This window comes from Monomorium pharaonis, chromosome 7 (assembly GCF_013373865.1).
Source record: "Monomorium pharaonis isolate MP-MQ-018 chromosome 7, ASM1337386v2, whole genome shotgun sequence".
Classification (NCBI taxonomy): Eukaryota; Metazoa; Arthropoda; class Insecta; order Hymenoptera; family Formicidae; genus Monomorium; species Monomorium pharaonis.
Window position 1 is genome coordinate 934,023 of NC_050473.1, and position 27,458 is coordinate 961,480.

Sequence of the window (27,458 nt, forward strand, 5' to 3'; positions counted from 1 at the left end):
AGGGAAGAGAGAGAGAGAGAGAGAGAGAGAGAGAAGGTATCGTTGCCGAGCTTTACTTATTCACTTCAGAGTCATTTTGCGACGAGTCGGTTATTAATCCAACGGGCTCGAGAGCAGATTTTGTTATCTCTCGCAGAATTTTTTTATTTCCACATCGATAACATCCCGGTGTGCAAAAGCGGAAGGTACGACAATCGAGTCCATACGAATGCAAAACAGTACAGGGCGCTTTTTTTGGGGCACCGCGATACGAGTTATTCATTAAATTTTCGTTAAATTTATTGGCCGAAACGAGAGAAGGGGAGGAAGGCGCGCTGTGCGGAAAAATTAATCGGCGAAATGTTCGGTGAAAAAACGAGAAAAAGGTCCCGTTTATTTCGACGTTTCGGGTTACAGGACGGCGGCCTTCGGAAAAAGAATTAGAAACTTTGATGGAATCGTGATTGGATAGAGAAAGGAAAAAAATAGGGGGGGGGAGACCCCGGATGGTCGTCCCCATCGATCGGCCCTACAAAGTTGTTTAGGCCACTGTCAATCGCCGCTGCTTGACAGTTTTCTTTTTCTTCTAAGCCGATCAAATTGGATCAACCGTGTGCATGACGTGTGTGCCAGTGACACGCGAGCCGATAAACAAACCGCTGCGACGCTTCTGCTGTAACAGGCTCGTCGAATGACTAATATACATGATTGATCGATCAATATACAGTTTCATCTGATACTTGCATGTTACACACATTTTCTGCAAGCGTTACGTTCTTTTTTAATATTGGTAGATTATCGGGAAACGCGCGACTGGAATTCGTTATCTCGGTCGTAGCTGCAGCGGCAGGAAAATAAGTTGCATTAAAATCGACTGCCAAGCTGATTAATAATATCGATAAGATGTTCCGCGCGACTAGATTTTTCCTTTCGATGCTTCGTATTTTCTTAGAGACGACGACGACGACGACGATGACGTTATCACGATCTTTAATAAGGAAGAAGTTGCAACGCGACTTTTAGACGTGGCAATATTATCAATGCGCAACTATCTTTTTAGTTGTCAGCCACGGAATATCGTATCAACTCGTCTATTCGTGGAAGACTTAAGTTTGCAAATGACGCTCGTTATCGTAATATAGACGCGCACACATCGCGACAACTTATTCTTTTACATTTATTTTCTCACGTTATTGTCGAGGAGATAATGGTTAAAAAAAAAAAAAGAAACAATTGAAAATTGAGTCGCGTGACAATTGCGCGCGAGTAAAGCGGTCGACGATTGAATTTACAGTTGCATCGCCAACTGGAATCTATCGAGAAACAAAATGAATTTTTCCCTCATTAAGATTACACCCCCAGCGATATGTAATAACGGATGACGCCGTCATATAGAATTTCTCTTCCGCTGCGAAAAGTCTAGCTAAGGAAATGTTTGGATGATTGCAGACCGACGCAGAGCTATGCCAACATCAAGAGCAGTAGCCCGGTATCACCGAGGACGATAGGAACGGGAGCGACGTACGTGCAGGGCGGTGCGGCCGCGTCGTCCGCGGCGGCGGCTGCTGCGGCGGCCGCTGCGACCGCGGGTGGCCCCGCCGTTGCAGCCGGTGGAATTACCGCGACGAGTAGCAGCGGTCTGGTTGGTGTTTCGAACGTTTTATCCTCTGCAACGGGAGGAGGCGGCGGCGGCGGCGGCGGCGGCGGCAGCGGCGGCGGTGGCGGCGGCGTGAACAATAGCGGCACGAACAACAGCGGTGCGAGCAACATCGGTAGCGGCGGCGGCGGTGGTGGCGGCAGCGGCGGCGGCGGCGGCGGTGGTGGTGGCGGCGGTGGCGGCGGTGGCAATAGCAACAGCAGTGGCGGCGGCGGCGGCGGCAGCGGTGGTGGCGGCGGTGCTGGCGGAGGAGGAGGAGGTGGTGCTGGTGGTGCTGGCGGTGCCGGGGGTGCCGCTTCTTATGTCACCGTGCCGATGCTCCGCTACATTCATTCCTACCCTCCGACTTCGGGGTCGTCGCCGGCGGTAACGGCGGTCGTCACCACCGCACCGTCGCTGGCTGCACCCGTCGTGCCTGTGCCCGTGCCTGCGCCCGTACCTGTGGCCGTTTCCGCACCACCTCACAGTCAGCCTACCGTCATCGCCAGCCAAACGCCGCCGCCGCCACTCACCGGGACTACCTACGCCGCGAGAGACGCGTATCGTGCCGGCACTACGAACGTAGGTATTTCCATGAACGCGAACCACTTTTACCCCCCTCCCCCCCGCCCGCGCGCGCGCGAGATGCGCCTCCTCGCCACCTTTTCCTCCGCGGGTCCCCGATACGACGCCGCGATGCGTCGAGCGGTCATGGTCATGCAAACGCGCCTGGGAGCAAGAGGGATTCTTCTTTTCTCTCTCTCTCTGATGAACGTTGCACCGTCAGATCATGGTACAGAGAGAGAGAGAATAGTAGGGCACCGTTAAAGTATTTATAATAAATTGTGTTCGAGAAAATTAAGAGATAGCTTCATTCAATGTCCTTAATAGAGATACTTCAATATTAAGTTGCGCAATCGCGTGGCTAGGTAGCTCACTTTCGGAGGCTATTTTTGAATATTACATTTATATTTTTAGTCTTTTCTTTTGCGATCCGCTTTTGTTATAATTTAAGACTGCTGCTGACCCGAATAATCTTTTCTGCAACATTTAAATAAAATACTTGAATTTTCTTTACTTTAATTCACTTACAAGATAAATATTTCTAGACGATTAATTTAATATCGTATGCTATGAAAATTATTTGATATTCAACGAATTGTTCCCATTTTCATCAATCTAGTGCAGGAGTATATATAATGGAATAGAGATCAATATTAATTCGTAGCATCAGACGTTAGACTAATTGGGACACGCATCGCGCAACGCAATCGCACGCATGCCATATCGGTCGACCCCGTCCTTGACTTTCACCGATTATCGGCCCTCTTCCTTTTTTCCCTCCCTTTTAACAATACGATCCGCACGCGTCTGACGCTCGACAATTTTAAATATGACACCGTTAACGCAAAACTGCTCCAACTAAATGATGCACGTTTTGTCAAACGTTCAAATATATTTTATAAATATGACAAATTATTTTCTTATAATAAAGAGAAAAAGTGAGATCGTACGCGTATGCAGATATATAAATTTCAAAATTAAATTTAAATATAATTATAGAAATAAAATTATATTAAAGAGAGATATATGAAACGAGATATTTAAATGAAGAAGATAAAAATACTCGACAATAATATAGAAACCTTTCTTTTTTTTTATGTACGTACCCAACTGAATTGTAACTTAATTATGATATATATCTTGTTTATAAATCAATTAACTCGAAAAAGATACATATTTCAAGATATTTTGAAATTTATTTAAGAATATTTCAAAACGACGATATACAGTATCTTTTAGTTTCTGTTATATTGCATTTAATTTTTATATTGGTCTTAAATCAAGTTAAATTCACGGCGTAACGCAGTTCTAGCGAACATTAATCGTACTTAGCTTGTAGCGCGATGTGAGTAGGCGGGAGAAAGTTACAGTCGCCTACTCATATGCTGCACATATGTGTACGCATGTATGCAAGGACACAAAACTGCATCTTGTTTCTTATGTATATTTTAAGTCGATTATCTAGCCGTCACAACTCGCAGTTTTTTTTTATTTTTTTTTAAGAGTCATTACGGTATGACCGAGACTACGAAGTTCAAAGTACAAACTTATCTACGCAAACCTCGCGGAGTGAACTATGATGAACGAATGAACCGACGTTGTAACGCAAAACTACCGGCAGAAATAAAAGGGGGGAAAAAGTTGGAACAGATGATTGCGGTAGACAGAGCGTAGGGGACAGAGCCGCGGTCGCATGGTATATCAGTACCGCGTGCTTTCTTGAACCGGGTCATCGATTTTCCTGAAATAGTTTCTCCGGCGAGAAGGTTAGAGAGGCGCGGGAGATAAATTAAACCTTTGGCAAAGAATGAGTGAAACGATGATGGAAGGGAAGAGGAGGCAAGAGAAGGGGGAGGAGGAGATGCAAAAAGGAAAGGATTGGGATAGACTTTTAACAGTGGTATTTTCTTTTTAGGTAAACGAGAGGCTCGCCATCAATGTGAACAGCAGTCCTCTGTCGCAAGTTGGTGGCGTTGGGGTAGTGTCCGCGGCGGAATACAGCGGCATGGGTGCCGGTGGCAGAGGTGATCGGCAGAGGATATCCCTCTTGCCGCCTGTCGGCTCTTCGGTAACGTCTATACCATCGCCTTCTGCCGCCGCCGCATCGGACTATCAACAACATGCGGCGGCGGCAAGGAACCCGCCGCGAGTAGGCCTCATGCCCGTCCAGCCTGATCAGTATTGCAGTCGCACCCCCGTCGACATGTCCAGTCTGCAGCAGGATGCGCCACCCTTCAAAAAGATCCGTTTGGGATCGCATCAGCAGGTCCAGCAGCTGCAGTCGCAATCTCAGCCGCGCTGCTTGTCGCCCGCGGACCCATGCGGAGCCAAGCAGGAACAACAGCAACATGTCGTACAGCTGCAACAGCCACTTAGGATAGACACCAGGGTGGGTACAATCTGCTCGATAATCGACAGATTAGCGTATGTAACCAGGGCTCGCCTATGTATTTATTTCATATATATTTTAGCGCTACTTTATTGTCGATAACAAGTTAATTTTTGATCGTCGGTAACATAAAATTATATTTTAGATTTTTTTATTTTTGTTATTAGTTAGGACTATATCGCTTTAAATGATATCTCATTCGTTTACATACTATTGAAAATCAAAACATTGGAGAAATAGTATTAATTTTCGCGAGATTATATTAAACAAATAAATCGGATTGCAGTTAATCACATTTATAGTGTGATGGGTATGGGTTATAAATTGAGATTAATTTACATTTTCCGAGAATAACTGTATATAAATATAAATAAATTAACATGTAACTAAATATAGAATGATTTATAAATGCACATCAATATTTTAGATTAACTGGATATGAACTAAACAAATAAATGTAACATAGATTGGACATATGACAAACAATTAAACAAATAAGTTGAATACAATATGATATGACGAATTTTTGCTAGGAGCAGCCTGCCGTGGGAGCGTATACGCCACAAACGGAAGCTATTTCGCCTACGCTTCCAGAGCCGAATACGCAAGAGGATGCACAATATAGAAGTACGAAGGACGATCTTTTGCAGCAAATTGGCAAGGTCGACAGGGAGATCGCTAAAAGGGAGAATCAATTGAATATGTTGCGGAAGAGGTTAAAAGAACTAGAAGAAACAGCGAATAAACCTCTCGAGGTAAAGGATACTGAGGAACAGTCACAGCAACCAAAGCATCAGTCGATGGCGCAAAAGGTCTACGCTGAGAACAGGGTAAATTATGTAAATAATATTTAAATATACTTTTACATATTGAGCATCAAAAACACTTGAATCAAACTTGAATATCGCGTGTGTCTTTTGTGTTTGGTGTGTGTTATATAAGTAATATAAGTAATATTTTAATTTTTGTTTGTTGGAATATAGATTATACTTAAATATTTGAGGTATAGAGAACAAGAGGTTTGAATTTTAATTTGGTATATTTTTGTTAACAGAGAAAGGCAGAAGAAGCTCATAGACTCTTAGAAAGACTGGGCCCCAAAGTAGAACTACCTTTGTATAATCAACCGTCGGATACAAGCGTGTACCAAGATAATCGTACACGGCATCAAACATGTATACGAGCCAGACTTATAACTAGGCTTCGGAGAGAACATGCCGAGCGTGCGTCCCTTCATCGGCAGCAATCACAAACATACGCCATTTTAGTTCAAGAATGGCATCGTAAGGTGGAACGGCTGGAGGCAACGCAAAAAAGAAAATCGAAGGAGACAAAGAATCGCGAGTTCTTCGAGAAGGTGTTCCCCGAGTTGCGAAAACAGAGGGAAGACAAGGAACGTTTTAACAGAGTTGGTGCTCGCATCAAGAGTGAAGCCGATCTTGAAGAGATAATGGACGGTCTACAAGAACAAGAGGTACATTCTGTTATTGTGGAATACGTTTGTAACAGAATGGTCACGAAACGAGCCACGTGACACATTCCGAAAGAGAAAAACAAAAGTATAGTGAAGATAAACAGGTATAGGGAGAAGTAAAAGAAAGGCACGTTACTAAATTAGTGTTCATTAGATGAACGTTTTTCAGTAGTTACATGTTGAAGAAAAACAAGAAAGGGGATACTTTGAATGTTGTTTAAACAGACTGTAAATTAATGAATGAGAGAATTAAGAGATACTAAATTTATTATTATTTTTTAAAAATATCTATCTTTTTATTCTTTATTCTTATTTTTGCTACCATTAATTATTTACGAGAAAGAAAGATAACATGCAGAAACATAGCTAAATTTACATGTTAATGACAAATCTGAGCTTTGTTTTGTCAAATTTTTCGATATTTGTACCGAAATATACGCGAATAGTCTTATTATATCCTTAACACAGCAAAGATTACAGATGTCGCAGTACTTTTTTTATATTTTTGATGAATTCTGTCTCTCATCTCTTTCTTTATTTTTCCAAAACCCATTTTATAGAAACACTATTTTTACATCCAAGGATTAAAGAGTTTGTTAGTTGATTATAAGTAAAGGATGGTAACTGGCAGTTTTTTCCCATCTTTAGACATTTGTTTTCTCTCTTGGTCTTCTCGTGTATGCTGACCAGGAAAAGGATGGCAAACTAGATAAATGGATGGAGATGATTGGAAGTTACCATCGGACTAATAGACGTGTGGGATAATAAAGTTTTAATTGATTCAGATTTATGGTTAAAAAAGATATTCTTAAGATATCTTCTTACAATCGATATTGCATTAAATATAAATAATTTAAAAAATTGTGTAATTAATATTTTACTGCTGAATTTTTAAGAAAAAGTATTCTTTTAAAGTTATTTATTTTTGTTTTTTTTTATTTTGTGTTTTCTTATTGATTAATTTTGGCTAGACACATTTTTATAATTATACTTCATGGAAGACATCTAATTTTTACTGTTTCCCCAGGAAGAAACATTGCAAGATTTAAAAAATTCCATTAAAGCTCGTCAGGTTAGTAACGTGCGCTTGCTCCCTTCACCCTTACCTCATACATTAGTTATAGATCAATTCCACATACAAGAAATGCATCAAATCGATGAAATAAACAAACACTAGTATTGGTGAATTAAATAAATGTAACAAATTAACGCTTAATGTAACCAACTTAAAGAGCAACATAATTATTGCTAAAAATTATTGTTGAAAATCAAAAACCATAGTTGAGTATTGTACATTCTTTGCATAGAAATTTTTATATTTAGGTTATACAAAATTAACAATTTTTTTTTATTTCATGTAAAACATTACTCATGACATATACTAACATATTTTATCAACATACAGTCAACTTGCTTAGTAATATTATTTTATTAAAAATCATTTAAAAGTTACTTTAAAAAAGAATGGATTGTGAAAGTATGTTGATAAAAGGTCTTTTAGTGCTAATGTTATAAAGAAATAATTAGTATATTGAAAATGATATTATCTCTGACAGATGGAGGATAAAAAGATGCGTTCATATGCAGTCATACCGCCTCTGTTGTTGGACGCGAAGCAACGAAGAATCGCATTTCAGAATCGAAATGGATTGCTTCAACCAGAGGAATTAGAAGCTCTTCATAGTGAACGTAAATTGATCAATGTATGGAGTTCGGTGGAACATGAATTATTTAAGGAAAAATATCTTCAGCACCCTAAGAACTATGGAGTGATAGCTCAATCGTTAGAACATAAGTGCGTTCCAGATTGTGTACATCACTACTACCTCACTAAAAAAGCAGAAAATTATAAACAACTTCTACGAAAATCGCGTCAACGGACACGTAGCTCTCGGAACAATCCAAATAACAAAGTAAGTGTTAATCATCGATATTATATATAAGACGTGTCAATTATCTTTTGACGATCTTTTTATTTTATAATATTAATGTTTTATAAAGTTAAATTGAGGTAGTTACTTTTACGCATGTATAATTAAATTATATCTTGTATTTATACTGTATCAATCATATAACATAAAGAAATTAGAAAATACTTATCAAACTCTCGAATTATAATACCATGTAGGATAAATGTTTCATGTAATTGTTTCAGGTAAATAATACGAGCTCGACTATCGGACCTATAGATATTTTAACGACAGGCGTAACGACAAGATTACAGCGAGAACAGCAACAGAAAACTCAAGAGAATCCTCAGAATAGTTCGTCAACGGCTACGTCTACATCTACAACGAGCACCACGGTAACATCGAGCGTATCGTCAACAACTGTCGGAACCACGACAGTGACGACGACAACGACTCCTTTGAGCTCGATAGCGTCGGGCGTTAGCGTAACGACGGATTCTGTAACGGCATCAACGACAACGACAACGACATCTGTCCTGAACACCACCGCGACGTCGAGTGTCTCAACGACGTCGACAACGTCCAGCGCGAAGGATTCCAGGGACGCGAGTAAAGAGAATAAGGAGAATAAAGTCGATTCGAAGGAATCTCATCTTGTAAAGATAGAACCGAAAGAAGAGCCACAATCGGATTCAGCATCGGGGAAGGACATTAAAGTAATGTACGTGTATGAGTTTTTAAATCTATAATTAAATTTTATGCAATATTTTGTCTCACGTAATTTAAATACATGTTTATATATACATATTAATTATACGGTTATTAAATTTCGAAATTATTGAGATAGCGTATAGAATATTTAAAATCAGAACGACAAGATGTCTCTTAATGTATACGAATACGTTGTCGCGTGAATCTCGTATTCTTAATTTTAATTTTATAATTTTTTCAAGTTTTCACAGCACGATATTAATCATTTTTGATACGCGAATAAGAAATAAAAAAGTTTGCGCGGCTCATTTTGCGAAACGCATATCAATTGGTCCCGATTCTGATCTATATAAAAGCGTGTACGCGGACTGATTGAATGAACCGTATCCATCGGCCGAAAGATATTCATTCCGCAAACATACCCCACTCCAACGAACCAATCTCAATATTATCCACGGTGGGAGAGACGACCCGCGAATACCCATTTAACGATTACAATACGCCGTTCGATGGCGCACAGATATTACAAAAACGCGTGGAAAAAGGAGCTTAATCTGCTTTTTTTCGGGCGGTATATTAATAGAGATAAGTTTTACTTTTATCGACGCTGTTCTTCGTTCGCGCGAATGAAGAAGCAAGTCATTGAAAGGTGGAAATTGGCTTTGGGGTGACGAGGATACGCCAGAAATTGTGGGGCGGAGTGAGGTAAATGCGACGGTGGTAGCGGCCTGAGAAGGGATGGGAGGGGATCAATTATTAGCAGATTGTAATGCTAATCAATGGTTACCGGTTAGTGGATTATGTTTACGTAGGCTCTCATCACCGTAATTGACTCGATCGTTGGAAATGTGATTCTGTCCAATGAGAACGATAAGTGTCGGACTTTTCCGCTGCATCTTAAGGGCTGACATATGCAGTCAGCAAAATTTTATCGAGAAAATAATTTTTTATTATGCCAAAACCTCACGTTTTATTTTTTGAAAAGTACAAGTACGATTGAAATAGGATGTTTAATGGATTATCGTTTAACACGAGTGCGCGCAAAGTTTACATTTATATTTCATACTATTTGTATTTGTTTAAGCAAATCCAATTTATCTGTATCGACATTGTTACAGAATGGAAGGGAAAGGCGCGTTATCATCATCCGCGTCTTCGTTGAACAACGCGACGAATGTTTCGACCATCCAGTCAGACTTCAAGGAATCAAGTAAAAAGAAACTAGGCAATGGTGCTAATGTGGCAGCTAGTGGTAGAATAAAAGATAAGAAGAAGGAGAATCATACTCCTATGGAGACCAGTGACGAGGAGACACCGTCGATCGACGTCATCGGTAAGTCTAGAGCTAATTGATATTTTGTATCTTTGTTGGACATTAATTGGATTTGTTGGAGTCTTAATCCAAACATTTGCTTTTCGAACATCTACATTAATACGTAATTACAGAATTTGCTCTTATATATAAATGTATTAAAAATTAGACTGATGTTAAATAATTGAAGTTTTCGGCTTGACTTCAATCATTTATCTAAATTATCCCGTATCTTTAAAGGTTAATTTAATATATCCGAAATAATATATCTTTAATTATCATATTTATTCCATTATCGATATACTTCCGGGTAAGCATTTATTTTATTACGTCGCTTTTCCGATGGAAATGGTGGGGTATTTAATAATGCAGTCTCTCGTCTCGTAGTTTATTTCTGTGAATTTAAAGAATTGTTTCCGACATATTGATATACCGCATTATTAGATTGTACACTTAAATTCACAGACTCGACACATGTACATTATTGAAACATACATCGTATTCAAACGTAGAACTTGTCCATGGCAAATAAAAATTTTTTTTTTTACATAAAATCGAATAAAATATAGCAGTAACGTTTCATTTACATTTAATTTTAAATGTAACATTGAAATACAATTTATACGAGCAGTTTTATTTTACATTCAGAAACTAGCATTTCTTTTCATTTATTTGTTACTATAACTTTTCTTAAATTAAATTCAACTATAATATGTATTGGTGATTTGTTTATATCACTACGTAACTACATCGCGGATTTGTTTTTTTTTGTACAATTTTTTGGTACCCAAAATATGTACCAAATGTATATCAAAACATTGATGTACGTAACATCAAGATATATGTAATGATAAAGAATACACATAAAGGGACAAACCTGATTAGGTGCTATCTATTAAACATAAATTAGTAGTTATACAAATCTTTAACACGTAGGACATGATGTGTTTTCAATGATTTATATCTATATATACATTTCCGAGGTAACTTAAGAACATGCTTTAATTTTGAATATTAAACGTAATGTAAATTTCAGCATATTACATTCTACGACAATTTAATTTAATTGCCAATCTATTTTATTCGACAGTTACATATTCGCCATACGCGCAAATATCGATAGGTACTTTGAGTTCCAATCTGTGAAATTTTTCCTCTTGTTTCCGGGTGGAAAATATCTTCTCTGCTTTCCACGAGTTTCGGGAACAGTCAAGGGAAAATAAATCTGGAAAGAGAATTAGAATTACACACATTAGGACATAGTAATTATATCTTTCGTAGTTATATTTTTTGTCGTTTAAGGGCAAGAATTTATGGTATTGTTATGTATCTCGATATCTACCTGGCATCAAGGAGAGAGAGAGAGAGGGAGCCGTGTCCGTTTTCGTTTCACGGAGCATCCTGAGTAGACGACGCGTCCGCGTCACGGCTCGATGCATTCGCTCCATCTGTGGCGCCTTGCCTCTCCTCGTCATTCGCGTGGCAGAGCTTCCTGTGCTTGTGCACGAAGTAATAACTCGGGAACTTGCAGCCGCAAATCTTGCAGGGATAGTACTGCACGTTCAGATCCAGCAGTCTGACCTCCCGTCTGGCACCGCGCGCGGGATCTTGCCGCGGTCCGTGACTGACGATAGCCGCGGCGCCGTCTCCGCCGTCGTCGCCACTGCCGCCCCCACCGCCGCCCCCGCCGCCGACGCCGCCGCCGCTGTTGATCGCCTCGTTGATCCTCGTCGGGAGCAAATGCCGCTTGGCGTGCTTCCTGTAGCAGTACTGTGACTTGAAGGTGTGCTTGCAATAGCCGCAGGTGTAGCATCCGCCGTTGTTGCCGTTGCTGCTGCCGTCGTTGCTCGAGTCGTGGCTGGGGCTGCTGCGCGCGTGTCCGCCGCCGCCGCCTCCACGCGCCGCCGGACCGCCGTTCTCGTCGTTCTCGCTCGAGGGATCCTCGCTCTCCGGCTGGCAATTCCTACGTGCCGGCGTACTCGGCGGCCCGTGCGACGTCGCCGACGTATAATTCTCGTTCAAGACGCGATGAAAGCGCACCGGCCCGTCGCAGCACGCGATATCGTACACGACGGAGAAGACGGTGCTCGTGGTGGGGGTCTCCTTCGCGGCCGAGATTCGGGACCGGCGCCGGGACGAACGTGCCCGATCGTATTCCGATATCACGGTACTCCCGTTGTCGTTGTTGCCGTCGTCGTCGTTACCGTTGCGATTATTCGGCGGTCTGCTGTCGGTAGATGTGCTGGCAACCGATTTGCGTAGCTGATCGTTGGACGATCTAGCGGAACAATCCTCGACCTCTTCTCCTCCTCCTCCTCCTTCTCCTCTTCCTCCTGCTCCTCCTCTTCGTTGGGCATCGCGTTCCGTCAACCTGTCGTCCCTGCTGTGATGCACGGGCGAATGCGTTCGCGACACGGAGGAGGGCGACGCGGGCGAGACCGAGCGCGACGGTGACGGCGGCGGTGCTCTCGTCACAGAGCTCGCCGTGCTGCTCGTCACGGCGAACGCGGTGAACGCGGCCGCGCCCGCGGCCACGAACGGCAGGGTCGACACGGTCGACACGATCTCCGGTGTTCTCGATCTGCTGGTGTTTAATCTCGGGCGTTTGTGATGCGCCACGGTTGACGAGGACTCCGGCGACTTCGACATTTCCCCGGTGCTGCGAACATTCATGTAGAATTTTCTCGAATTAGTCTCGGACATTTTCTAACAACTTCTAAACAATCTTATTATTACCGCGCTTATCGTTGTACTTTGGAGACTGATTTGGAAACTAACGATGTGAATCACATTGCAAATGCAATATAATGTTTGTCTCGGAAGAATACACAAGTTATGATTAAAGAAGATAAAAATTTGAAACTTTCTATTCTAAAAATAATTTAAGAACAATCCGCCGAATATTCACTTTCTCGAAGAGACGATCAAAGTTTCTAATTGGCACGCTATCTTGGTTTAAAAAAAATTCGTATAGGTATGATCATGATAATAATAACAATATAAATCTCGAAAGATTAAAAAATCACATTGGATTAATTGTTACAACAGACCTTCCGTAATCTCTAGCGTGTGAAAGATACATATAATCCTGATTTCTACTTTCACATCGGAACAAAGATGTCATGCAAAGAGACTCAATCGCACACTGCGAACCTGTAACGCGCGCACTGCTCCTGCTTCTCCCTCGACGCGACGACGTTGATCCCGGGTGGCATGGTCGGTTGCATCAACGGCTGCATCGACGGCGGCAAGTGCGACAGGGCGGTCGGCGCCGGGGCGGCGGGCGGGTACGCGAGGGAGGCCGCGGGTGGCCAGCAGAGCGGCGGGCCCACCACCAGTCGGCTCGGTATGGGCCGTAGGATGTTGCCGGCGGTCCCCGGCGACGAGCCGCTTGTCGCCGACGTCAGCGGCGGCGTCGGCAGTGGCGGCGGTGCCCGCAGCCTCAGCAGCGCGGCCCTGCACTGCTCCAGTGCACCCGGCATGTGTAGCAAATGCGTCGCCAGCAGCACGCTGTAAACGTTGTCCAGCGTCACCTCCAGTCGCCCGGTGTACATGTAGTTGAGCAACGGCGCGAACGCCTCTCCACCTAGGTCAGAAGTCGGGATAAACACTCCTCGTGCAAATTAACGCTGGGACATTTTCCCCTCGCGTTTTCCGTTTGTTTCCGGCGAATTGAAATAAAAGTTTCTGGCAAACATGTGTACCTTTCCAATTGAGGATTTAATCTCAGTCGTCTACACCACGCGAATATTTCAGTCATATTCGGGGGATCTTCGTTTTTTGAACTGAGATTTGGATTACAAGCGGTGGATTAAAATACGTTTTCATAGATTGCTTTTGGAATCGCGTGACACTTTTGTTGACAATTTAAGTGTTCTCTAATAAAATAATTCGATATTATTTTATTAGAGAATATTTTGCGAGCTCTTTTGTTTGCAAGCAAAAAAAAAGTGGACTTATGCCACTTGTGAACCAAGTGATTCAATTATTGGATTGGATTGGATTGGATTGAATTGGGTAACTATTGGAAAATCCCAATGAGAGATTGGAAATAACAATGGTACGATGCGCGCTGAAAGTTTGTTAATTATTCCGTTTCACTGTTGGCTTATTGTTATCAAATCGAAAGTAATTCTGAAAATATCGCATTTCGTCGCGCCGCAACAAAAAGGCATCCCCCGCAGAAGAGCGGAAAATATTAATATCAACAGAATTTTGGGGGGAATTTTAATTTTACATAATTTTAAGTCGAGTAACAATTCTCTTTAAATCTTTCAACAATTTACCTCAAATAAATTTCCTTCTGCACATAGATTTTATAGACAAAGATCTATAGAATTTTGCCAATCGTTGTACCATTAGCGATTTCTAACTTCATCTATATTTACCGATGGACGAGACCGACACGGAGGTGACCGGTCGCTGCGATTGCCCGCTGGTCGCCGTCACGGCGACGGTCGCGCAGGCAGGGTCGAAGGGTGAGCTCGTCGACGGCGTCGCCGCCGTCGTCGTCGTCGCGCTCGCCAGCAGGGCCTTCAGGTATCCGCTGTGAGCCGCGAGCACGCCCTTGTGCGCGACGAACTGATGCTCGCCCTCGTTACCAACTCGCACCACCGTGTCGGGCGGTGAAAACGTGTCCTGAAGACAGGGATAACTGGTGGTACCGCCGGTGGCACCGCCGCCAAACCACGCTCTATATAAACCATACATCTCGTCCGCTCGGCCCTCTTGCAGATTCAATCCACGATTCTGTTCACCCGACGTAGATTCCTGGGAAGAAGAATCCTTTCGACTTGGATTTTCATGGACGTTCAAATTAACGTCTTAACGTGGGGAATACGAGAACGGATAGGAGCTCCATGATTAGGATGTTACAAGCACCGACCGTTTCCTGGCTGGTGACAATTGACATATTGACGTCATCGTTATCCTATTCTCTCGTGGAACAATCGCCTGTTCCTTTCCGTTGAACACTCCGCGATTTCCAAGCTTCAACCGCTCGGGGGTTCCGATTCTTTCTCAGATCGTGACGATCCGGAGGACGCCGTTCGATGCGTCTCGATACGTGAAATTAGTGCGTAAACAAGTCGCCCGGGGATACCACGATCCCGAGTACCGACGCGGTACCGTTCTCGATACGGGCCGCCGATCTCGCGGCTCTTCGTGATTTGAACGCCGGAACGCCGGCTGGCAGGCGCACCATCGTCGCACTGTTTATCAGCTGCGCGTAGACGCGCTCGGCTTTTTCGAGCCGAGCTTCTACCACCTACCGCCGCACCGCGTAGGGTTGGCTCAACCCCCTTCGGAGCGGCCGAGAACCGCCCCCAACGAGCGCAGATTGGCGGCGGACGTCGCGCTCGCGGCCGAATTGCACCTGCGCCCGAAGGATCAGGTCCTTTCTACCCGCGATACCGCGAGGGATGCGCTCCTGATCGCGCCCTTGTTTCACGCACGATATGCGAGAGAGGTGCGAAAAATTCGCGGACTCCGAAAGACTCTTTATCACTCGTTAGAAGGGATGACGATGATTAATCTCTTTTCTTCTCGCGTTTTTTTTTTTTTTTTTTTAATTATAAGCGTCGTTTATCTCGCGATCGATTCTCCGCCTGAACTAAGAATTTAGACAATTATGTAGACGAGTTGACTAGGCTCTTTTTTCCCCCGATCGAAAATTTTTTGCATCAAACGCGAGCAAGAGTTGACATCTACAATGACACGCAAAGAACCTAAGCGGCACGTAAAACACACGCTATCACGAACGATGCGGACGATAACATGTATTCGCTATGCGAATGCGTGTGCCGTCCCAATCCAGGATGCAATCGTATCATTATGTCACGCTACGTTATAATTATGAGACTCAAGATAATAATATATCAACTCACCTCGTTGAAAATCACACGGGAATCTTGAAACTTGGATGCTATTTCTCGGCAACGTTGCGCGAACGTGTATATTAATTAATTGAATGTTAATGGATATTAATAAGAATATTAGGATATTAATAATTGGATGTATATTAATTGATTGCGCACGAAGATTGTATTGGAAGAAGAGCTCGCGATGATAGAAATATTACATTGTCGACATAATCAGCGGTTAAATCGCTCCATTTTCAATTGGCCAAAATACCCGGCGATTCGTCAACGCGTTTCGTCAATTAAGGACGTGATTAAAAACTAAAAGTTCTCTCAAGCGAAAAAGAATTTTTAGACTGAATTATGATCTATCGAGCAATAATCTAAAAAAAAAAAAGACATGTATATAGGAAACGGAGATCGTTCTCGCGCGTTGAGAGAACAGCATCGCAGTTGTGACATTTACGCGATAAACGCCGATCTGTTTGTCGGCTTCAAATGAGACGTTAAACACGAAGCGATAGGAAAAGACGAATAAAGAGGAAGAAGGGAAACGTCTTTCGAGAGCCGACTGGATAATGAGAGAAGTGCGCTCTCGCCTTTCGGAGAGCGATCTTTCGCCGCGAGATGCGCCTTTTGCTGGTCTCTTCCTTTCTCTCCCTCTCTTTCTCTCTCTTTTTCTCTCTCTTTCTCTTTCCTTTTTCCGCTCTCTTTCTCTTCGAGACCCTCTTGCCCGCGCCTGGCCTGGCCTCTGATGTTTTTCATCAAATTAACTCTCGCAGCATGAGAGAGTACGCGCTTCTCTTCACTCCGCGGCGCCGTGTTTGCATAATATCGTTTATAATTCAGCTCGCGCTGAATTCCACTTTATTCCGGAGCCACGATCGTTCGCTCCGCGGCCCTCTTCCTCGTTCTTTCATCCGTATACCCTCCGTCCCGGGGAAGGCAGCAGCCCCCCCGTTCCATCTCTCGCGCGCGCGCTGGGTGCTCGGTGCCACCTTTGCTACTCGTCCTCTCCCTGTTCCCCATCTTGTCGGCGGTTTCGGTTTTCATTTACGCGAAAAAAACCGAGCGGTATTCCGTTCACTTCTTTTTTTTTATTCCCCCTTCAGAAGAGAGGCTGTCCTGTTCGCGAATGATAGACCCACGATCATCGTTGATTGCACCTTCGTACGTTTCCGGATAAAATGCGAGGAGGAGGAGGAGGAGGAGGAGAAGGAGGGAGAATTCTAAGGCTCGTTTGTTTTTTTTTTTTTTTTTTTTGTAAGAATACACTGTAAAAAATTTTTGTAAAATTACAACTATAATAGTGGGTAATTTTGAGACCAATTATACAATAGTTGTAAATTTTCTTGTGTATGTAATTTTATATAATAAATTTTGCGATAATTTCTTAATTTGTTTTTTTACACCTGTGTATACACTGTAAACAAATTTATGACAAGTTAAATTTTTTTTACTTGTACATTGCAAAATTATAGACAAAAGTAAATTTACAACTGTTATAGTTGGTCACAAAATTACCCGCCATTGTAGTTGTGATTTTACAAAAATTTTTTACAGTGTAGATGGGTGATTATATAGAATGTACGTTGGAATTTATAGGTATATCTTGCCTTGAGAAAGTTATTCGTTTTCAATTTTACGTTGCTGCAACGGCATAAAGAAAGACGTCGTTGTCTTTATTCCATCCCGCTCGTCTTCGATGACCGTCAGCCAATTCGGTCGTCGATTTTTCACGATGCGCTCGCGTTCATAAACAAGTTCGATCGTCGTCGTCGTCGCCGGCGAGAATCCAGGGGTCCAGAATGGAGACTCGGCGATTACGCGCATTTCCCAGGAGGCTGCCCGTCCCAAACCGGAGAGCTAACAGAGGCAACACCCCTCTGCGTTTTCCGCTCGTCTGGTTGTAGTGTCGACCCCCTGCCGCAAAACATCGCCGCGATCAGCGAGTATCGTCGAGATTATTACAATAGCAATCGGAGAGGAATACAATAGAATACCTCGAGAAAAGGAAGGGTATACCACGATAAGAACGGTGTCGCGGAAGGCCTTCCTCGGGAGTGTCCTCACGTGAAGCGTCCAACAACACAAAACGCGACAATAACAGTAATTGGCAATAACAGCAGTAATATAAGATTGAAATGGTACAAATAAAATGGTTTATACAAGCTATTCAGGAAAGTGACTTGAGAATAACGATGTGATATAACAATGATATACATTACATTCGCGTTGGGATTGTTTCAAAGATACGTTTTCGTTTAATTGGCTCGTTTTCCATTATCAACGATCACTTTAATCGGGGGAAAATGAGAATTCGCGCGTATAGGGCCCCGGGACTCTCCGCACTGGAAATAATCGAGGGCGGCAGAAGAGTACACATCGGCGAGGAAGAAAAGGGGAGAGGGGGGAGGGGCGATCCTCGCTCCCGGGATCGTCTCTCGAGGAGACGAAAGAACGCTCGCGGTTTAATGCTTCCAACGTCGGTCGAGACAAGCTAAGCAAACACTTTTCGCGATATTACCAGGGCCTGTGCGCGGGCTTACCGCATGTTCTTCGTCGCGTTTCCGGAGAAGCTCTCTCTCTCTCGATTTCCTCGTCTTCCTCATCCTCCTGACTCCTCTTCGTGTTCTCGGTAAGGAAATAAATCACTATTTCGATTTACTTATTTATTTGCTCCTTTATGCGTTATCAACCCTCCGTGATCGTTTCCCGACGAACAACGATAATCATCGCGGAGTAATGTAAATCGATGTTAAACTTTTTCAAGCCAATCTTCAAAATATTTTTCTGTGTATACTGTGTCACATTTTTTGTATATTTAAATAAAACAAAAAGCGAGTTTGTTGCGGAAAGGCTCAAAAGATTGGAATTATTAATTGTATTTATTGTATCATCATGTGGTAGTATTTTCTTCGGGATCAATAATTTAATTGCAATGCGCTCTTTGCTTGAAAATTGGATACATTTTCTGGGGAAATATGAATTGAAAATGCTTAGTTGAAATGTCAAATTTATTTACCTTGCTAAATAAACTTATTTTCATCTGAATAATTTTTTGATATATAGATTTTTCCAACGAGATAACGAAGGTATACATTGAAGGCATCCTATTTTAGTAGGTAAAATTGATGGAAATACGCAAACATGATCTCAACAGAAATTTGTTTACGTGCAAACAAAGGTATATCATTTTCTAGGGAAATATGATTTCCTTATAAAAAGTTTAGAAGATGAATTATTAGCAATCATAATTTTGTTTCAGGTATTAATGTCTGCAAAATTAACGTACACCTTTTCTTACTAAATTTTTCTATACAATGTATATTTTTCTTACAACCGTAGGACATGCAAATCGCTATCCCTTTTTTTCCCCGTTTGAAATCCGGCAATACTGCCAATATCCCGCGACTAATATGCCGCGAGAGCAGCGATAATTCGATAACACGCGAACAAATGGCGCGGGGGGTCTATACTCCTAGATTACATATACATCTTAATCGCAGAATAGTTATAGCAAATTGCTGTGAAAATTAAATGCCCGGGGATCCATTCGTCATGCCGGTCAAGCATTGGGTGGTGGTAGCGATGAGAACTGGAGGGAGAGGGGGCGAATGGGGGTGGAAATTTGCGCGCGCGCACCTGGCACGAGCTAATTAGCGTCTTGATTTACTTAATCCCAATTAATGCCTCCGTTATGCCATCCCCTCTCTCTCTCTCTCTCTCTCTCCGCGTTCTTGTGTGCACTAGGCAGCGTGCGGGAGCGCTATCGCTTGAATTCGGCACGGGCGGCGCGTTTCCGCTCCGCAAATACCGCTGGATTATCCACGTGTGGATACACACGGCACGGCTAATGTGCCGAGGCCGCCGGAAACTTCTCCGTGGCGCATACCGCGCGTTCACCTGTACGTACGAATTAACGCTACTTAGCATTATCGACTCGTTCCGCTTCTCCGCCGCGGTTATCCATCCGTTCCGCGTAATTGCACGCGATAGGGCAAAGGGCGTGTTTTGCACACTCGAAACAATACAGTAATGAGGGGGAAGGTAAAGTGGAGACCAGAAGGAGAGTCCGAGGGTAAATTCTGTCCTCTGTTCTTACGTGGGAGAAATCGGCAATATATATGAAAAGACAATTCGCGCGCATACTCGTGTGACGCCTGTAATTTTCTTCCTGCATCGCTCTCAAGTTCCAGAAACGATAAAGCAAACTTTTGTCTTATGTTTCATGACAGTTGAATTTTTTGCCGTATTTAATTATCTTTTACCTCATGGTACAAAAGTACAATAATAACTTCTCTCTCTTTCACGTGATCGTGACAGTAAGATCGAAGGGGCGCTCGTATGTTTTTTATTTATTTATTATTTTTGCCGGCGTATCAAATTGTCAATGACAGTCCCGTGGGATAAATTCGCAGTATCGGCATGCGGTAGATCGATATTGCGCTGTCCGTCGCGGTGGTATACTTTGCATCGTTTCCGAGAACATCCATGGTGGGCTAATCACCGTAATTCAATCAGCCGACGAGATGTTTTAAAGGGTCGCGCGCCCACGGGAGGGTGGACCGACGGTTTCGTCATCAGCGACGGCAACAAGCATCCCCCTCTCGCTTCCCGCACCCTCGTCCCACGTATAGCGATCGACAGATGTTATTTACACAAGTAGCCCGTGATCCGGCGCAGCTCCGAGCGCACCACCGAAACGCTACAAGCGATTCCATATTTACACGGCCCGTTCCCCGGCTAACGATAATCGCGCAGGTGGCTTCGTCAAAGGACAGAGAGACGGACCATTACGCATCGCGCAAGAGAAATATAAAGAAGCGTGTTTACACGTTACTTCGTTACGTCCGATGACATTTCTCGTTAGAGGACGAAATTGTCTACGATTACCTTGAATTAATTCAATCAGCCCAAGATTATCTCGAGCATCCCGATTCGTACTTCGAGATATTTTTGGCCGAAAGCGTTATATATTAAGTACCTTCCTTTATTACTTCGTTCTGAGGTAAAAAAAAAAAAAAAGAAATACGGATGGTTTTTAATGAATTGCCGGGGTACAATAATTTTACGGTATCGCTGTAACGATGATGACGAAACGGAAGAGGCGGCTTAACGATGGGATATATTTTTGTTTGCAGTACCGTCAGAAATTACGCATCTTTTTAGACGGTTTTTTTTCCGCTCCCTTCCCCCGCCCCCTGTATATAAGATCGTGTGTATCTTTTTAAGCTGCAACGAGAACGCGTTTCCGGCGGAACGTGGCATTACGGTGGAATTTATTGCGGCGTATTACCGCATCCTCACAACATCGACCGTTCTTTTTGTTCGCCGGACGGCGCGCGGCGTCGGCGGTGGTACCGCGAAGAATCGCGGCGCGTGTTTGTTTTTAATCATTCTCGCTGGAGAGCCAGCGCGGGAGAGAGCGTAAATCTCATAAATACATAAATACAAAAATGTCAGCCCGGAGCGAATCCGCCCCGCGGCCGCGCGCGGGGCGGGCGCGCCTCCCTTTTTAGTCCGCCGTGCGTTTACTTTAGACTTCTCCGCTTTTTCTCCTCTGAACAAATCGTGGCCGATCGACGGGTTTTCTAAAGCCGAAACCGCATAGAGAAACGCCAAAATGCAAGGGGCTTGTTCCGATAAAGAAAGATCGCCGAACGAATCGTGAAAACGCCGTTAAATCCGTTACTTTGATGTTTTGCTGTAATATATAGGAAATGCCGATTAAGCAGAAAATTTAAAATTAGTTTAAAAATTGAGAGAGAGAGAGAGAGAGAGAAAGAGAGAGAGATTTTACAATGGCTAGCACGAGACTAAAGCAAAGGGAATATTTTATTCGGGGGATGTATCTCTCTCCGCGAAGAAACAAGGCGAGCAAATGTCCTTTCGGATTTGATCACCCATCGGTTCAATTAATGATCACCTTTAGTCGCTCGCAAAAAGAAGTAATCCACGTGCCGTAATCCGATGCACGGTTCGCAATTCTAATTGGGGACCCTAAGAATAATTATACGCGCGTAACGCATAATTATGCCGGCTACTCCGCGAGATTGTGGAAAGGAGACGAATTACACGAATAGCGTCTTATTATGAGGGAGGGGAGGGAGGCAGAGTGGCGAATTATTCGCGGCATGGCCTTTATGAAATATTCAAATTACCTTTCCTCCATCAACGAGCTTAATTAGCGCGGAGGTAATGTCTCCCCGGTTCTCGCGAGCCACATCCTTTTTTCATCGGGTTTATCGTTTGAGCGGGGTTTGACTTTGATCGCGGTGGCTTTTGTTTCGCTACACGTTCAATTACGCGTCTCGGTAAAATCATTAAGGTATATCTTGTTACGCACAAAAAAAAACCAAAAACAAAACATTTAATTATTTCTTCCTGTTCCACCGATTTCTGGTTCCTTCGGGGAAACGTAAAGGTTAGATGCGATCGAGAAACTACCACGGGCCACGGCAAACCAATTCGACGTGACGAGTTAATTTGTTTCCGCCTAACATCGGCCCCCGACTGCAATATCGCGTAACTGCGCAATGGGCTCTGTATTGAATGGGCTCTCGTATAAATTATTCGTTACGACGTTTCATCCAGTTTTAACTCTCCTTTATCTGCCCCGACCCCGGCCCACCCGAGATCTCCCCGCGTATTACTTTGAGCGTACAGGGAAACGAGCTTTACGAATTATTTCACGTGACATGTGTGCTATTGCGTTATGTATTCCACGGATATATTGTATTCGCTTTGTACTAACGGGTCGCTGTTGATATTGCTCTCGGTGAGGCGTGCGCACGAAGAGAAATCTCGTTGAAACGCCGAGGATATGATTATTATAAAGATACACGAGCGACATATTTTTCATGAAAATGAAAAACTCGTCTCTTTCTCCATCTTTTTGATATAAGAATCTCTTCTATTACATTTGTTATTTTCTTTCTTTCTCTCTCTCTCTCTCTCCCTCTGCCTCGAAAAAATTTTCTATTACAACGAAATAGGATAATCCGAAATTCTAGAAATAAAAGAGGGAAATTTAGATAATATTAATATTATTAACATGTTTAATAATATATATCGGTTCACGAAGATATTTTATTAATTAAATAATACACGTATCGAATTTGTGTATAATCTAAATATTTATATATCTAAAATAACATGGAATTTACACTATACGCGTTCGAATGTAATTACATTATTGTCGGCGGTGTAAATGGCAGGTCGCGAGGCAAAAATTCAGGCACGTTATGCATTCTCCGCGTATTGTATTCTCGAACGGGGGGGATGGAGAGGGGGGCGCCTGGTATATCCGGTGTTCCGGGGTTTTGCGAGATACAAATACTTGGAGGATGGAAATGCGCAAAAATTGCCGTGGCAGCATCCTACTTGGCCGGGGATTGGCCTGTCGATCGCGGGACAAGGGGGGAGAGGAGGGGGGAGGGGGAGGCGCGCGAATTACGCGGGAGCGATTTTCTCGCGCTCTCGGGAATACCTGCCAATCAGTGTCGCTAATTCTCACACGGGGCTCTGCAGCAGCTATCCTCCATCCGGCTCTCCACCGCGGCAACTCTTCCCAATCGTTGATGTATTCGCTAGGTACCACTCGCGCCCCGGCCTGATTCCGCGATCCCGCTTGCCCGACGTGCGCCAGGCTCGTGTTCCACGAGCGCGACGTCACATTGGTAATTCCGTGTCAACAATAATCCCCGCGTATGATCGGAAAGACACGCGGGACGGGCGGGTTCGGTGTGTGACAGGTCACCGGAGAGCATCCCGGATTCACGATTCGCCCCCCCCCTCCCCCTCGCGAACGGGGGTTTCGACAGAGAAAGAAGGAGAGGGGGAGATACACCTCCCCTTCCCCTCTCAGGTGCACTGAACACTAAATAATTGTCGAAGCATCGAGCGACCATCGTTTAATTTCCGGATTTTCATCTGTATTTTCGCTGAATTAGAGATTGAACCTGGGAACGTGGCGCGCAACGGCGTTCTTGGTAAAGACGGTCGTCAAATCCCTTTTTTTTTTTTATCCGTTCAATCTGGATTTCCGAATCTTCGTGGAGGAAACAATTATATTTCGCCGAATAAGTATTTTATAAAACACGTTATACGAGCTCTCTATGGAAACCATTGGGGATGGCAATGAATTTTTCTTTTTCTTTTTTTTTTCCTCGAATTCCCGGGAGCCCTTAAGTTGATGCATTAGTTCGGCGACTCACGAAAGTTCGTCGCTTCATCGACAGCAGCAGCAGGATTATGTTATAGGTGTGGTCGATTTCGCGTCCCGCGATAATTGTCGGCGCGAGCAAATTTACGCAGTTTCGCGCGGGTAGAGGGGGGAAGGGGGAGAGAAACGGAGAAACTATCAAAGCGATCTTATTTAGGAGCGGAGCGATGCCGACGTTTGCGGGAGGCTAAGAACGAACGTCGGAACTTTTTAATTGGGCGTCCTTAATTAGCCGAGTCCCGAGTAATTATACTGTCTCTCGCTCCGTTTCCGTACGCCAACTCTCTCCCTTTCTCTCCCTTTCTCTCTCCCTCTCTCTCGTTCTCCTCGCACTCCCTTTTCGCCCTCCCCGCTCCCGTTTTCACTCGGGTTCCTTCCGCGGCTCGTGATTAACTATATTTGCTCAATTTCATAGCAGATAAACGCGAGTACATTCTCTAAATAGCCGTCGGAGGCAGCTCCGTTTGCGTCGTTTATTGTCCGGCGTGAGTCCTGGGCGAATATCTAAATTGTCGCTCGAATTAACGTTCCTGGGGAAATCATCGAATTTTACTCTAACAACTGTATATTATGTAGACACCTAACCGTCCTAACGAAGAGAATTACGAAAGCAACTCGGCGCGGGATGAAACGTTTCGATTTGAGCGTTAAATTGAAGTGTGTTCCGCTACGTAATCGGGTCATCAAGATCCGCAATCACGGATATCCGCGCTTGTGCGTGCGTGTCAAACGGACGCTCTTTTCGTGTTTTTAAATAATAAATAAACGGAAGAGGCGTGTATTATCAGTGTCCTCTAGTATTTCCCCGTTTATTTGGAATTAATTTGCCAACCGATACGAATTTGCGTTTTAAGAAAGAGGAAAAAAAAGAGAGGGGGGGGGGAATATATTGGTACCGGGAGGCGGATATCTTTATTTATCTCGTCCACCCCAATTTGCCGGCCGAGCTTCATCGAAATTTCATTTGGCGACTCTAACGACTCGGAATGGCACACGATCGGCCATTATCGCGCCGCGTGCCCGTCGCGCGTTTTGTACGCGCGTGCATTTATATTTCACGGCGGGCCGCAGACAGAGCCTGGCGTTGCCGAATCGCGTCAATAGACCCGGCCCCTTTGACGCTTTAGCGACAGTGCGCGTCATATCGCAATTGCGCCGCGATAGGATCTAACACGCGCGACGGCGGTGCCCCGTTGCACATGCACCATCTGATACAAGCGTATCGTCGCCTGGTCTCCCTCTTCCCCCTCCCCCCCCCCCTCCGTGCGCTTTTATATTTTATTTGATTTTTATCAGCCGCCCATCGCGGCGTATCGGCGCGAGACACGCGCTCACGATTTGGAAACGTTTTCGATCGCGCGGGACGATCGGAAGAGTTTACTCGCGAGACAAAGCGTTTACCGGTTACAATCTTGCAAATTTGTTTTATCGAGAATCATTTGGGACTCTAGTCCTCTTTATTCTTAGAAATTGCCTCAATTGATTATAATTCTCCTGCAAATCTTTTCTGCAAATTGGATCCATCTGTACTCTTCAAATGAAAAATATGATTTTAATGTTTTTTTCTCCCCCCATTGGTTTTACATATTTCTTTTCGTTATGATTTTAGAGGGTGGCAGGCAGATAGGACCTCACGCTTGCACGGTGTGCCAAAGCGTCGTCGAGGGAAGCGCGCATAGCCGCGCGTTACCGCGTAGCCAGGCGTCGCAGTACGGTCTACGGGAGGATCAAGTGCCGCCTGGTGCGCGCGTCTGCAACACCTGCCGCTGCAAGGCCGTTCGAGGACGTTACACCGCCTGTCCGCTGCCAGGCTGTCCGAACCTGAGCAGCTCCAAGTCGAGAGTAAAGCGGCTGAGAGCATTGCCCTCTAAGTGGCTTGACCTGCCACCGGAGATCCGGGAACCAATCGCTCAAGAATTCCGTGAGTATTCCTTGCAAGTTTTCACGGAATTTTATTATCATTATTTACCCGAAAAAAAATTTTTCTACCGGTACAGACAGATTTCTTGATATCAGAACCAAAATGTATCGCTAATTTTTGTATCTGCTAGAGTTTTGACTGCCGCGTATAGAATTTGAAAATTTTGCTTCAGTCAGCTAGATTGATTAGGTGCAATACGTATACATATTACAGTATTTGCTGATTATTTATCTATCTCAGCTAATTCTTACACACATATAATTTTTGTTGAAGCTGCAAGATCATTTTTTTGAATGTTACGCGCTCGTGTTGCACGTGTATGTATGTGTGCGCTTAATTTCTGCGAATTCAGAAAAATGTAAAAGACCGAGAAACTCCACAAGTCCGGAGAATACTTATCTATAGATCTGATTATATACAATTGATAATTCAATCACGTTTTATATTATTTCTATTTATATACGTACGAGTTTTATATTTTGTCTGTATTTTATAAAAATTTATTTGACAGAGTAAAATTTATCCAAGCATTAATTTTTTTTCGTATCTAAATCATTTATTTCAGAAATACCGAATAGCGCGACGAAATGTTGCTCGGCCTGCTTCAGTCGCATATCGCGTCGTTTAGCGCCGCATCTTGCGGGCAGTGCCGAAGCGTCCGAGGAGGGGGCTGATGCGTTGTCGCGCCAATGGACGGACGAGGAGCTCGAGCAACTTCGCAGAGCACTTCGGGAACACGGCACCAATTGGCCAAAGGTCGCCGAGCAAATACCCGGCAAGACAAACCATCAATGTAAAAACTATTACTTTGCTTATCGAAAGAAACTGAGTCTCGATCAGGTCGTGGCCGAATATTACGCTTCATTGGGCGAAGAACGGAGACCGTGTTTGACTGACGAAGAGGAAAGCGGCAGTAGTACTAGCAGCTGCGACGAGTTAGCTGTAAGTTTTTTTTGGAATTAGTAAAAATAATTTAATTCAAATATACATTCTGAAGTCAGAATTTGAAATGAGAAGTGTGTACATTTACGCATAAAAAATACCGTTTTGCTACTCTGAATTACAAATAAAATTAGCTAACATTAATTAATTTTCATACAATTGTTAACTTACATTTATTTTTTGATAAAAGATTGCGTTAAATTAAATATTTAATTTATTTGCGTATCAGTTAGCTTTACTCTATTTTCTCTTTCAGGTTCACGATTCGAGTGACACAGCCAGTGCAGGAAGTCCAGCAACGACTATGACAGGCAGTAACGCGGCGTCGAGTGGTACTGCGGCGACGTCGGCGATGACTTTCCAACGGTCCACCGATCAGAAACTTGGTGATAAACTCTCGGAAATAGCCGTGGTATCACTCGTGCCACCTGGATCATCTCACCAGTCTTCCAGTAGCGGAACTGCTACCGCTACATCCGGTGGCAGGGAGGATTACGATAGTTCTGCCACGGTAAGACAAAGCTCTTGAGCTTCC

General features: G+C 43.7%; 2 protein-coding genes across 13 annotated transcripts in view; one reads left to right on the top strand and one right to left on the bottom strand.

The window, feature by feature from the left end:
• LOC105832307 overlaps positions 1–27,458 on the top strand; it is an 82,386-nt gene that overhangs the window by 45,850 nt on the left and 9,078 nt on the right. For 9 of the 11 annotated variants that reach the window (XM_036290198.1, XM_036290205.1, XM_036290199.1 and 6 more), the window contains 11 exons: positions 1,429–2,197; positions 4,095–4,568; positions 5,102–5,398; positions 5,623–6,042; positions 7,070–7,114; positions 7,599–7,955; positions 8,198–8,673; positions 9,782–9,996; positions 25,670–25,981; positions 26,547–26,923; positions 27,180–27,434. In XM_036290198.1, the coding sequence (XP_036146091.1) occupies positions 1,429–2,197; positions 4,095–4,568; positions 5,102–5,398; positions 5,623–6,042; positions 7,070–7,114; positions 7,599–7,955; positions 8,198–8,673; positions 9,782–9,996; positions 25,670–25,981; positions 26,547–26,923; positions 27,180–27,434 (3,997 nt within the window). The remainder of the gene's footprint in view (positions 1–1,428; positions 2,198–4,094; positions 4,569–5,101; positions 5,399–5,622; positions 6,043–7,069; positions 7,115–7,598; positions 7,956–8,197; positions 8,674–9,781; positions 9,997–25,669; positions 25,982–26,546; positions 26,924–27,179; positions 27,435–27,458) is intronic. The other 2 variants (XM_036290206.1, XM_036290208.1) reach the window with 2 other exon arrangements.
• Positions 10,242–17,090, bottom strand: LOC105829906 (protein PRRC2A). Of its 2 annotated transcripts, XM_036290210.1 has the most exons (4): positions 14,364–17,090; positions 13,129–13,561; positions 11,318–12,634; positions 10,242–11,200 (listed from the first exon to the last, which is right to left on the bottom strand). In XM_036290210.1, the coding sequence occupies exons 1-3, from the start codon at positions 14,683–14,685 to the stop codon at positions 11,365–11,367; spliced, it is 2,025 nt and encodes a 674-aa protein (XP_036146103.1). In that variant the 5' UTR covers positions 14,686–17,090; the 3' UTR covers positions 10,242–11,200; positions 11,318–11,364. The 2 variants fall into 2 exon arrangements, with proteins under 2 accessions (XP_036146103.1, XP_036146102.1); XM_036290209.1 differs by having other exon boundaries at positions 10,242–12,634; positions 14,364–14,685.

Bases quoted from the DNA above. Each gene is read 5' to 3' on its own strand.
- LOC105829906 (XM_036290210.1), bottom strand. From the start codon at position 14,685: ATGTATGGTTTATATAGAGCGTGGTTTGGCGGCGGTGCCACCGGCGGT. The intron at 13,562-14,363 runs GTAAATATAGAT...CTTCTGACCTAG, and splicing joins CGTGTCGGTCTCGTCCATCG to GTGGAGAGGCGTTCGCGCCG. The intron at 12,635-13,128 runs GTTCGCAGTGTG...GAATGTTCGCAG, and splicing joins GAGCAGTGCGCGCGTTACAG to CACCGGGGAAATGTCGAAGT.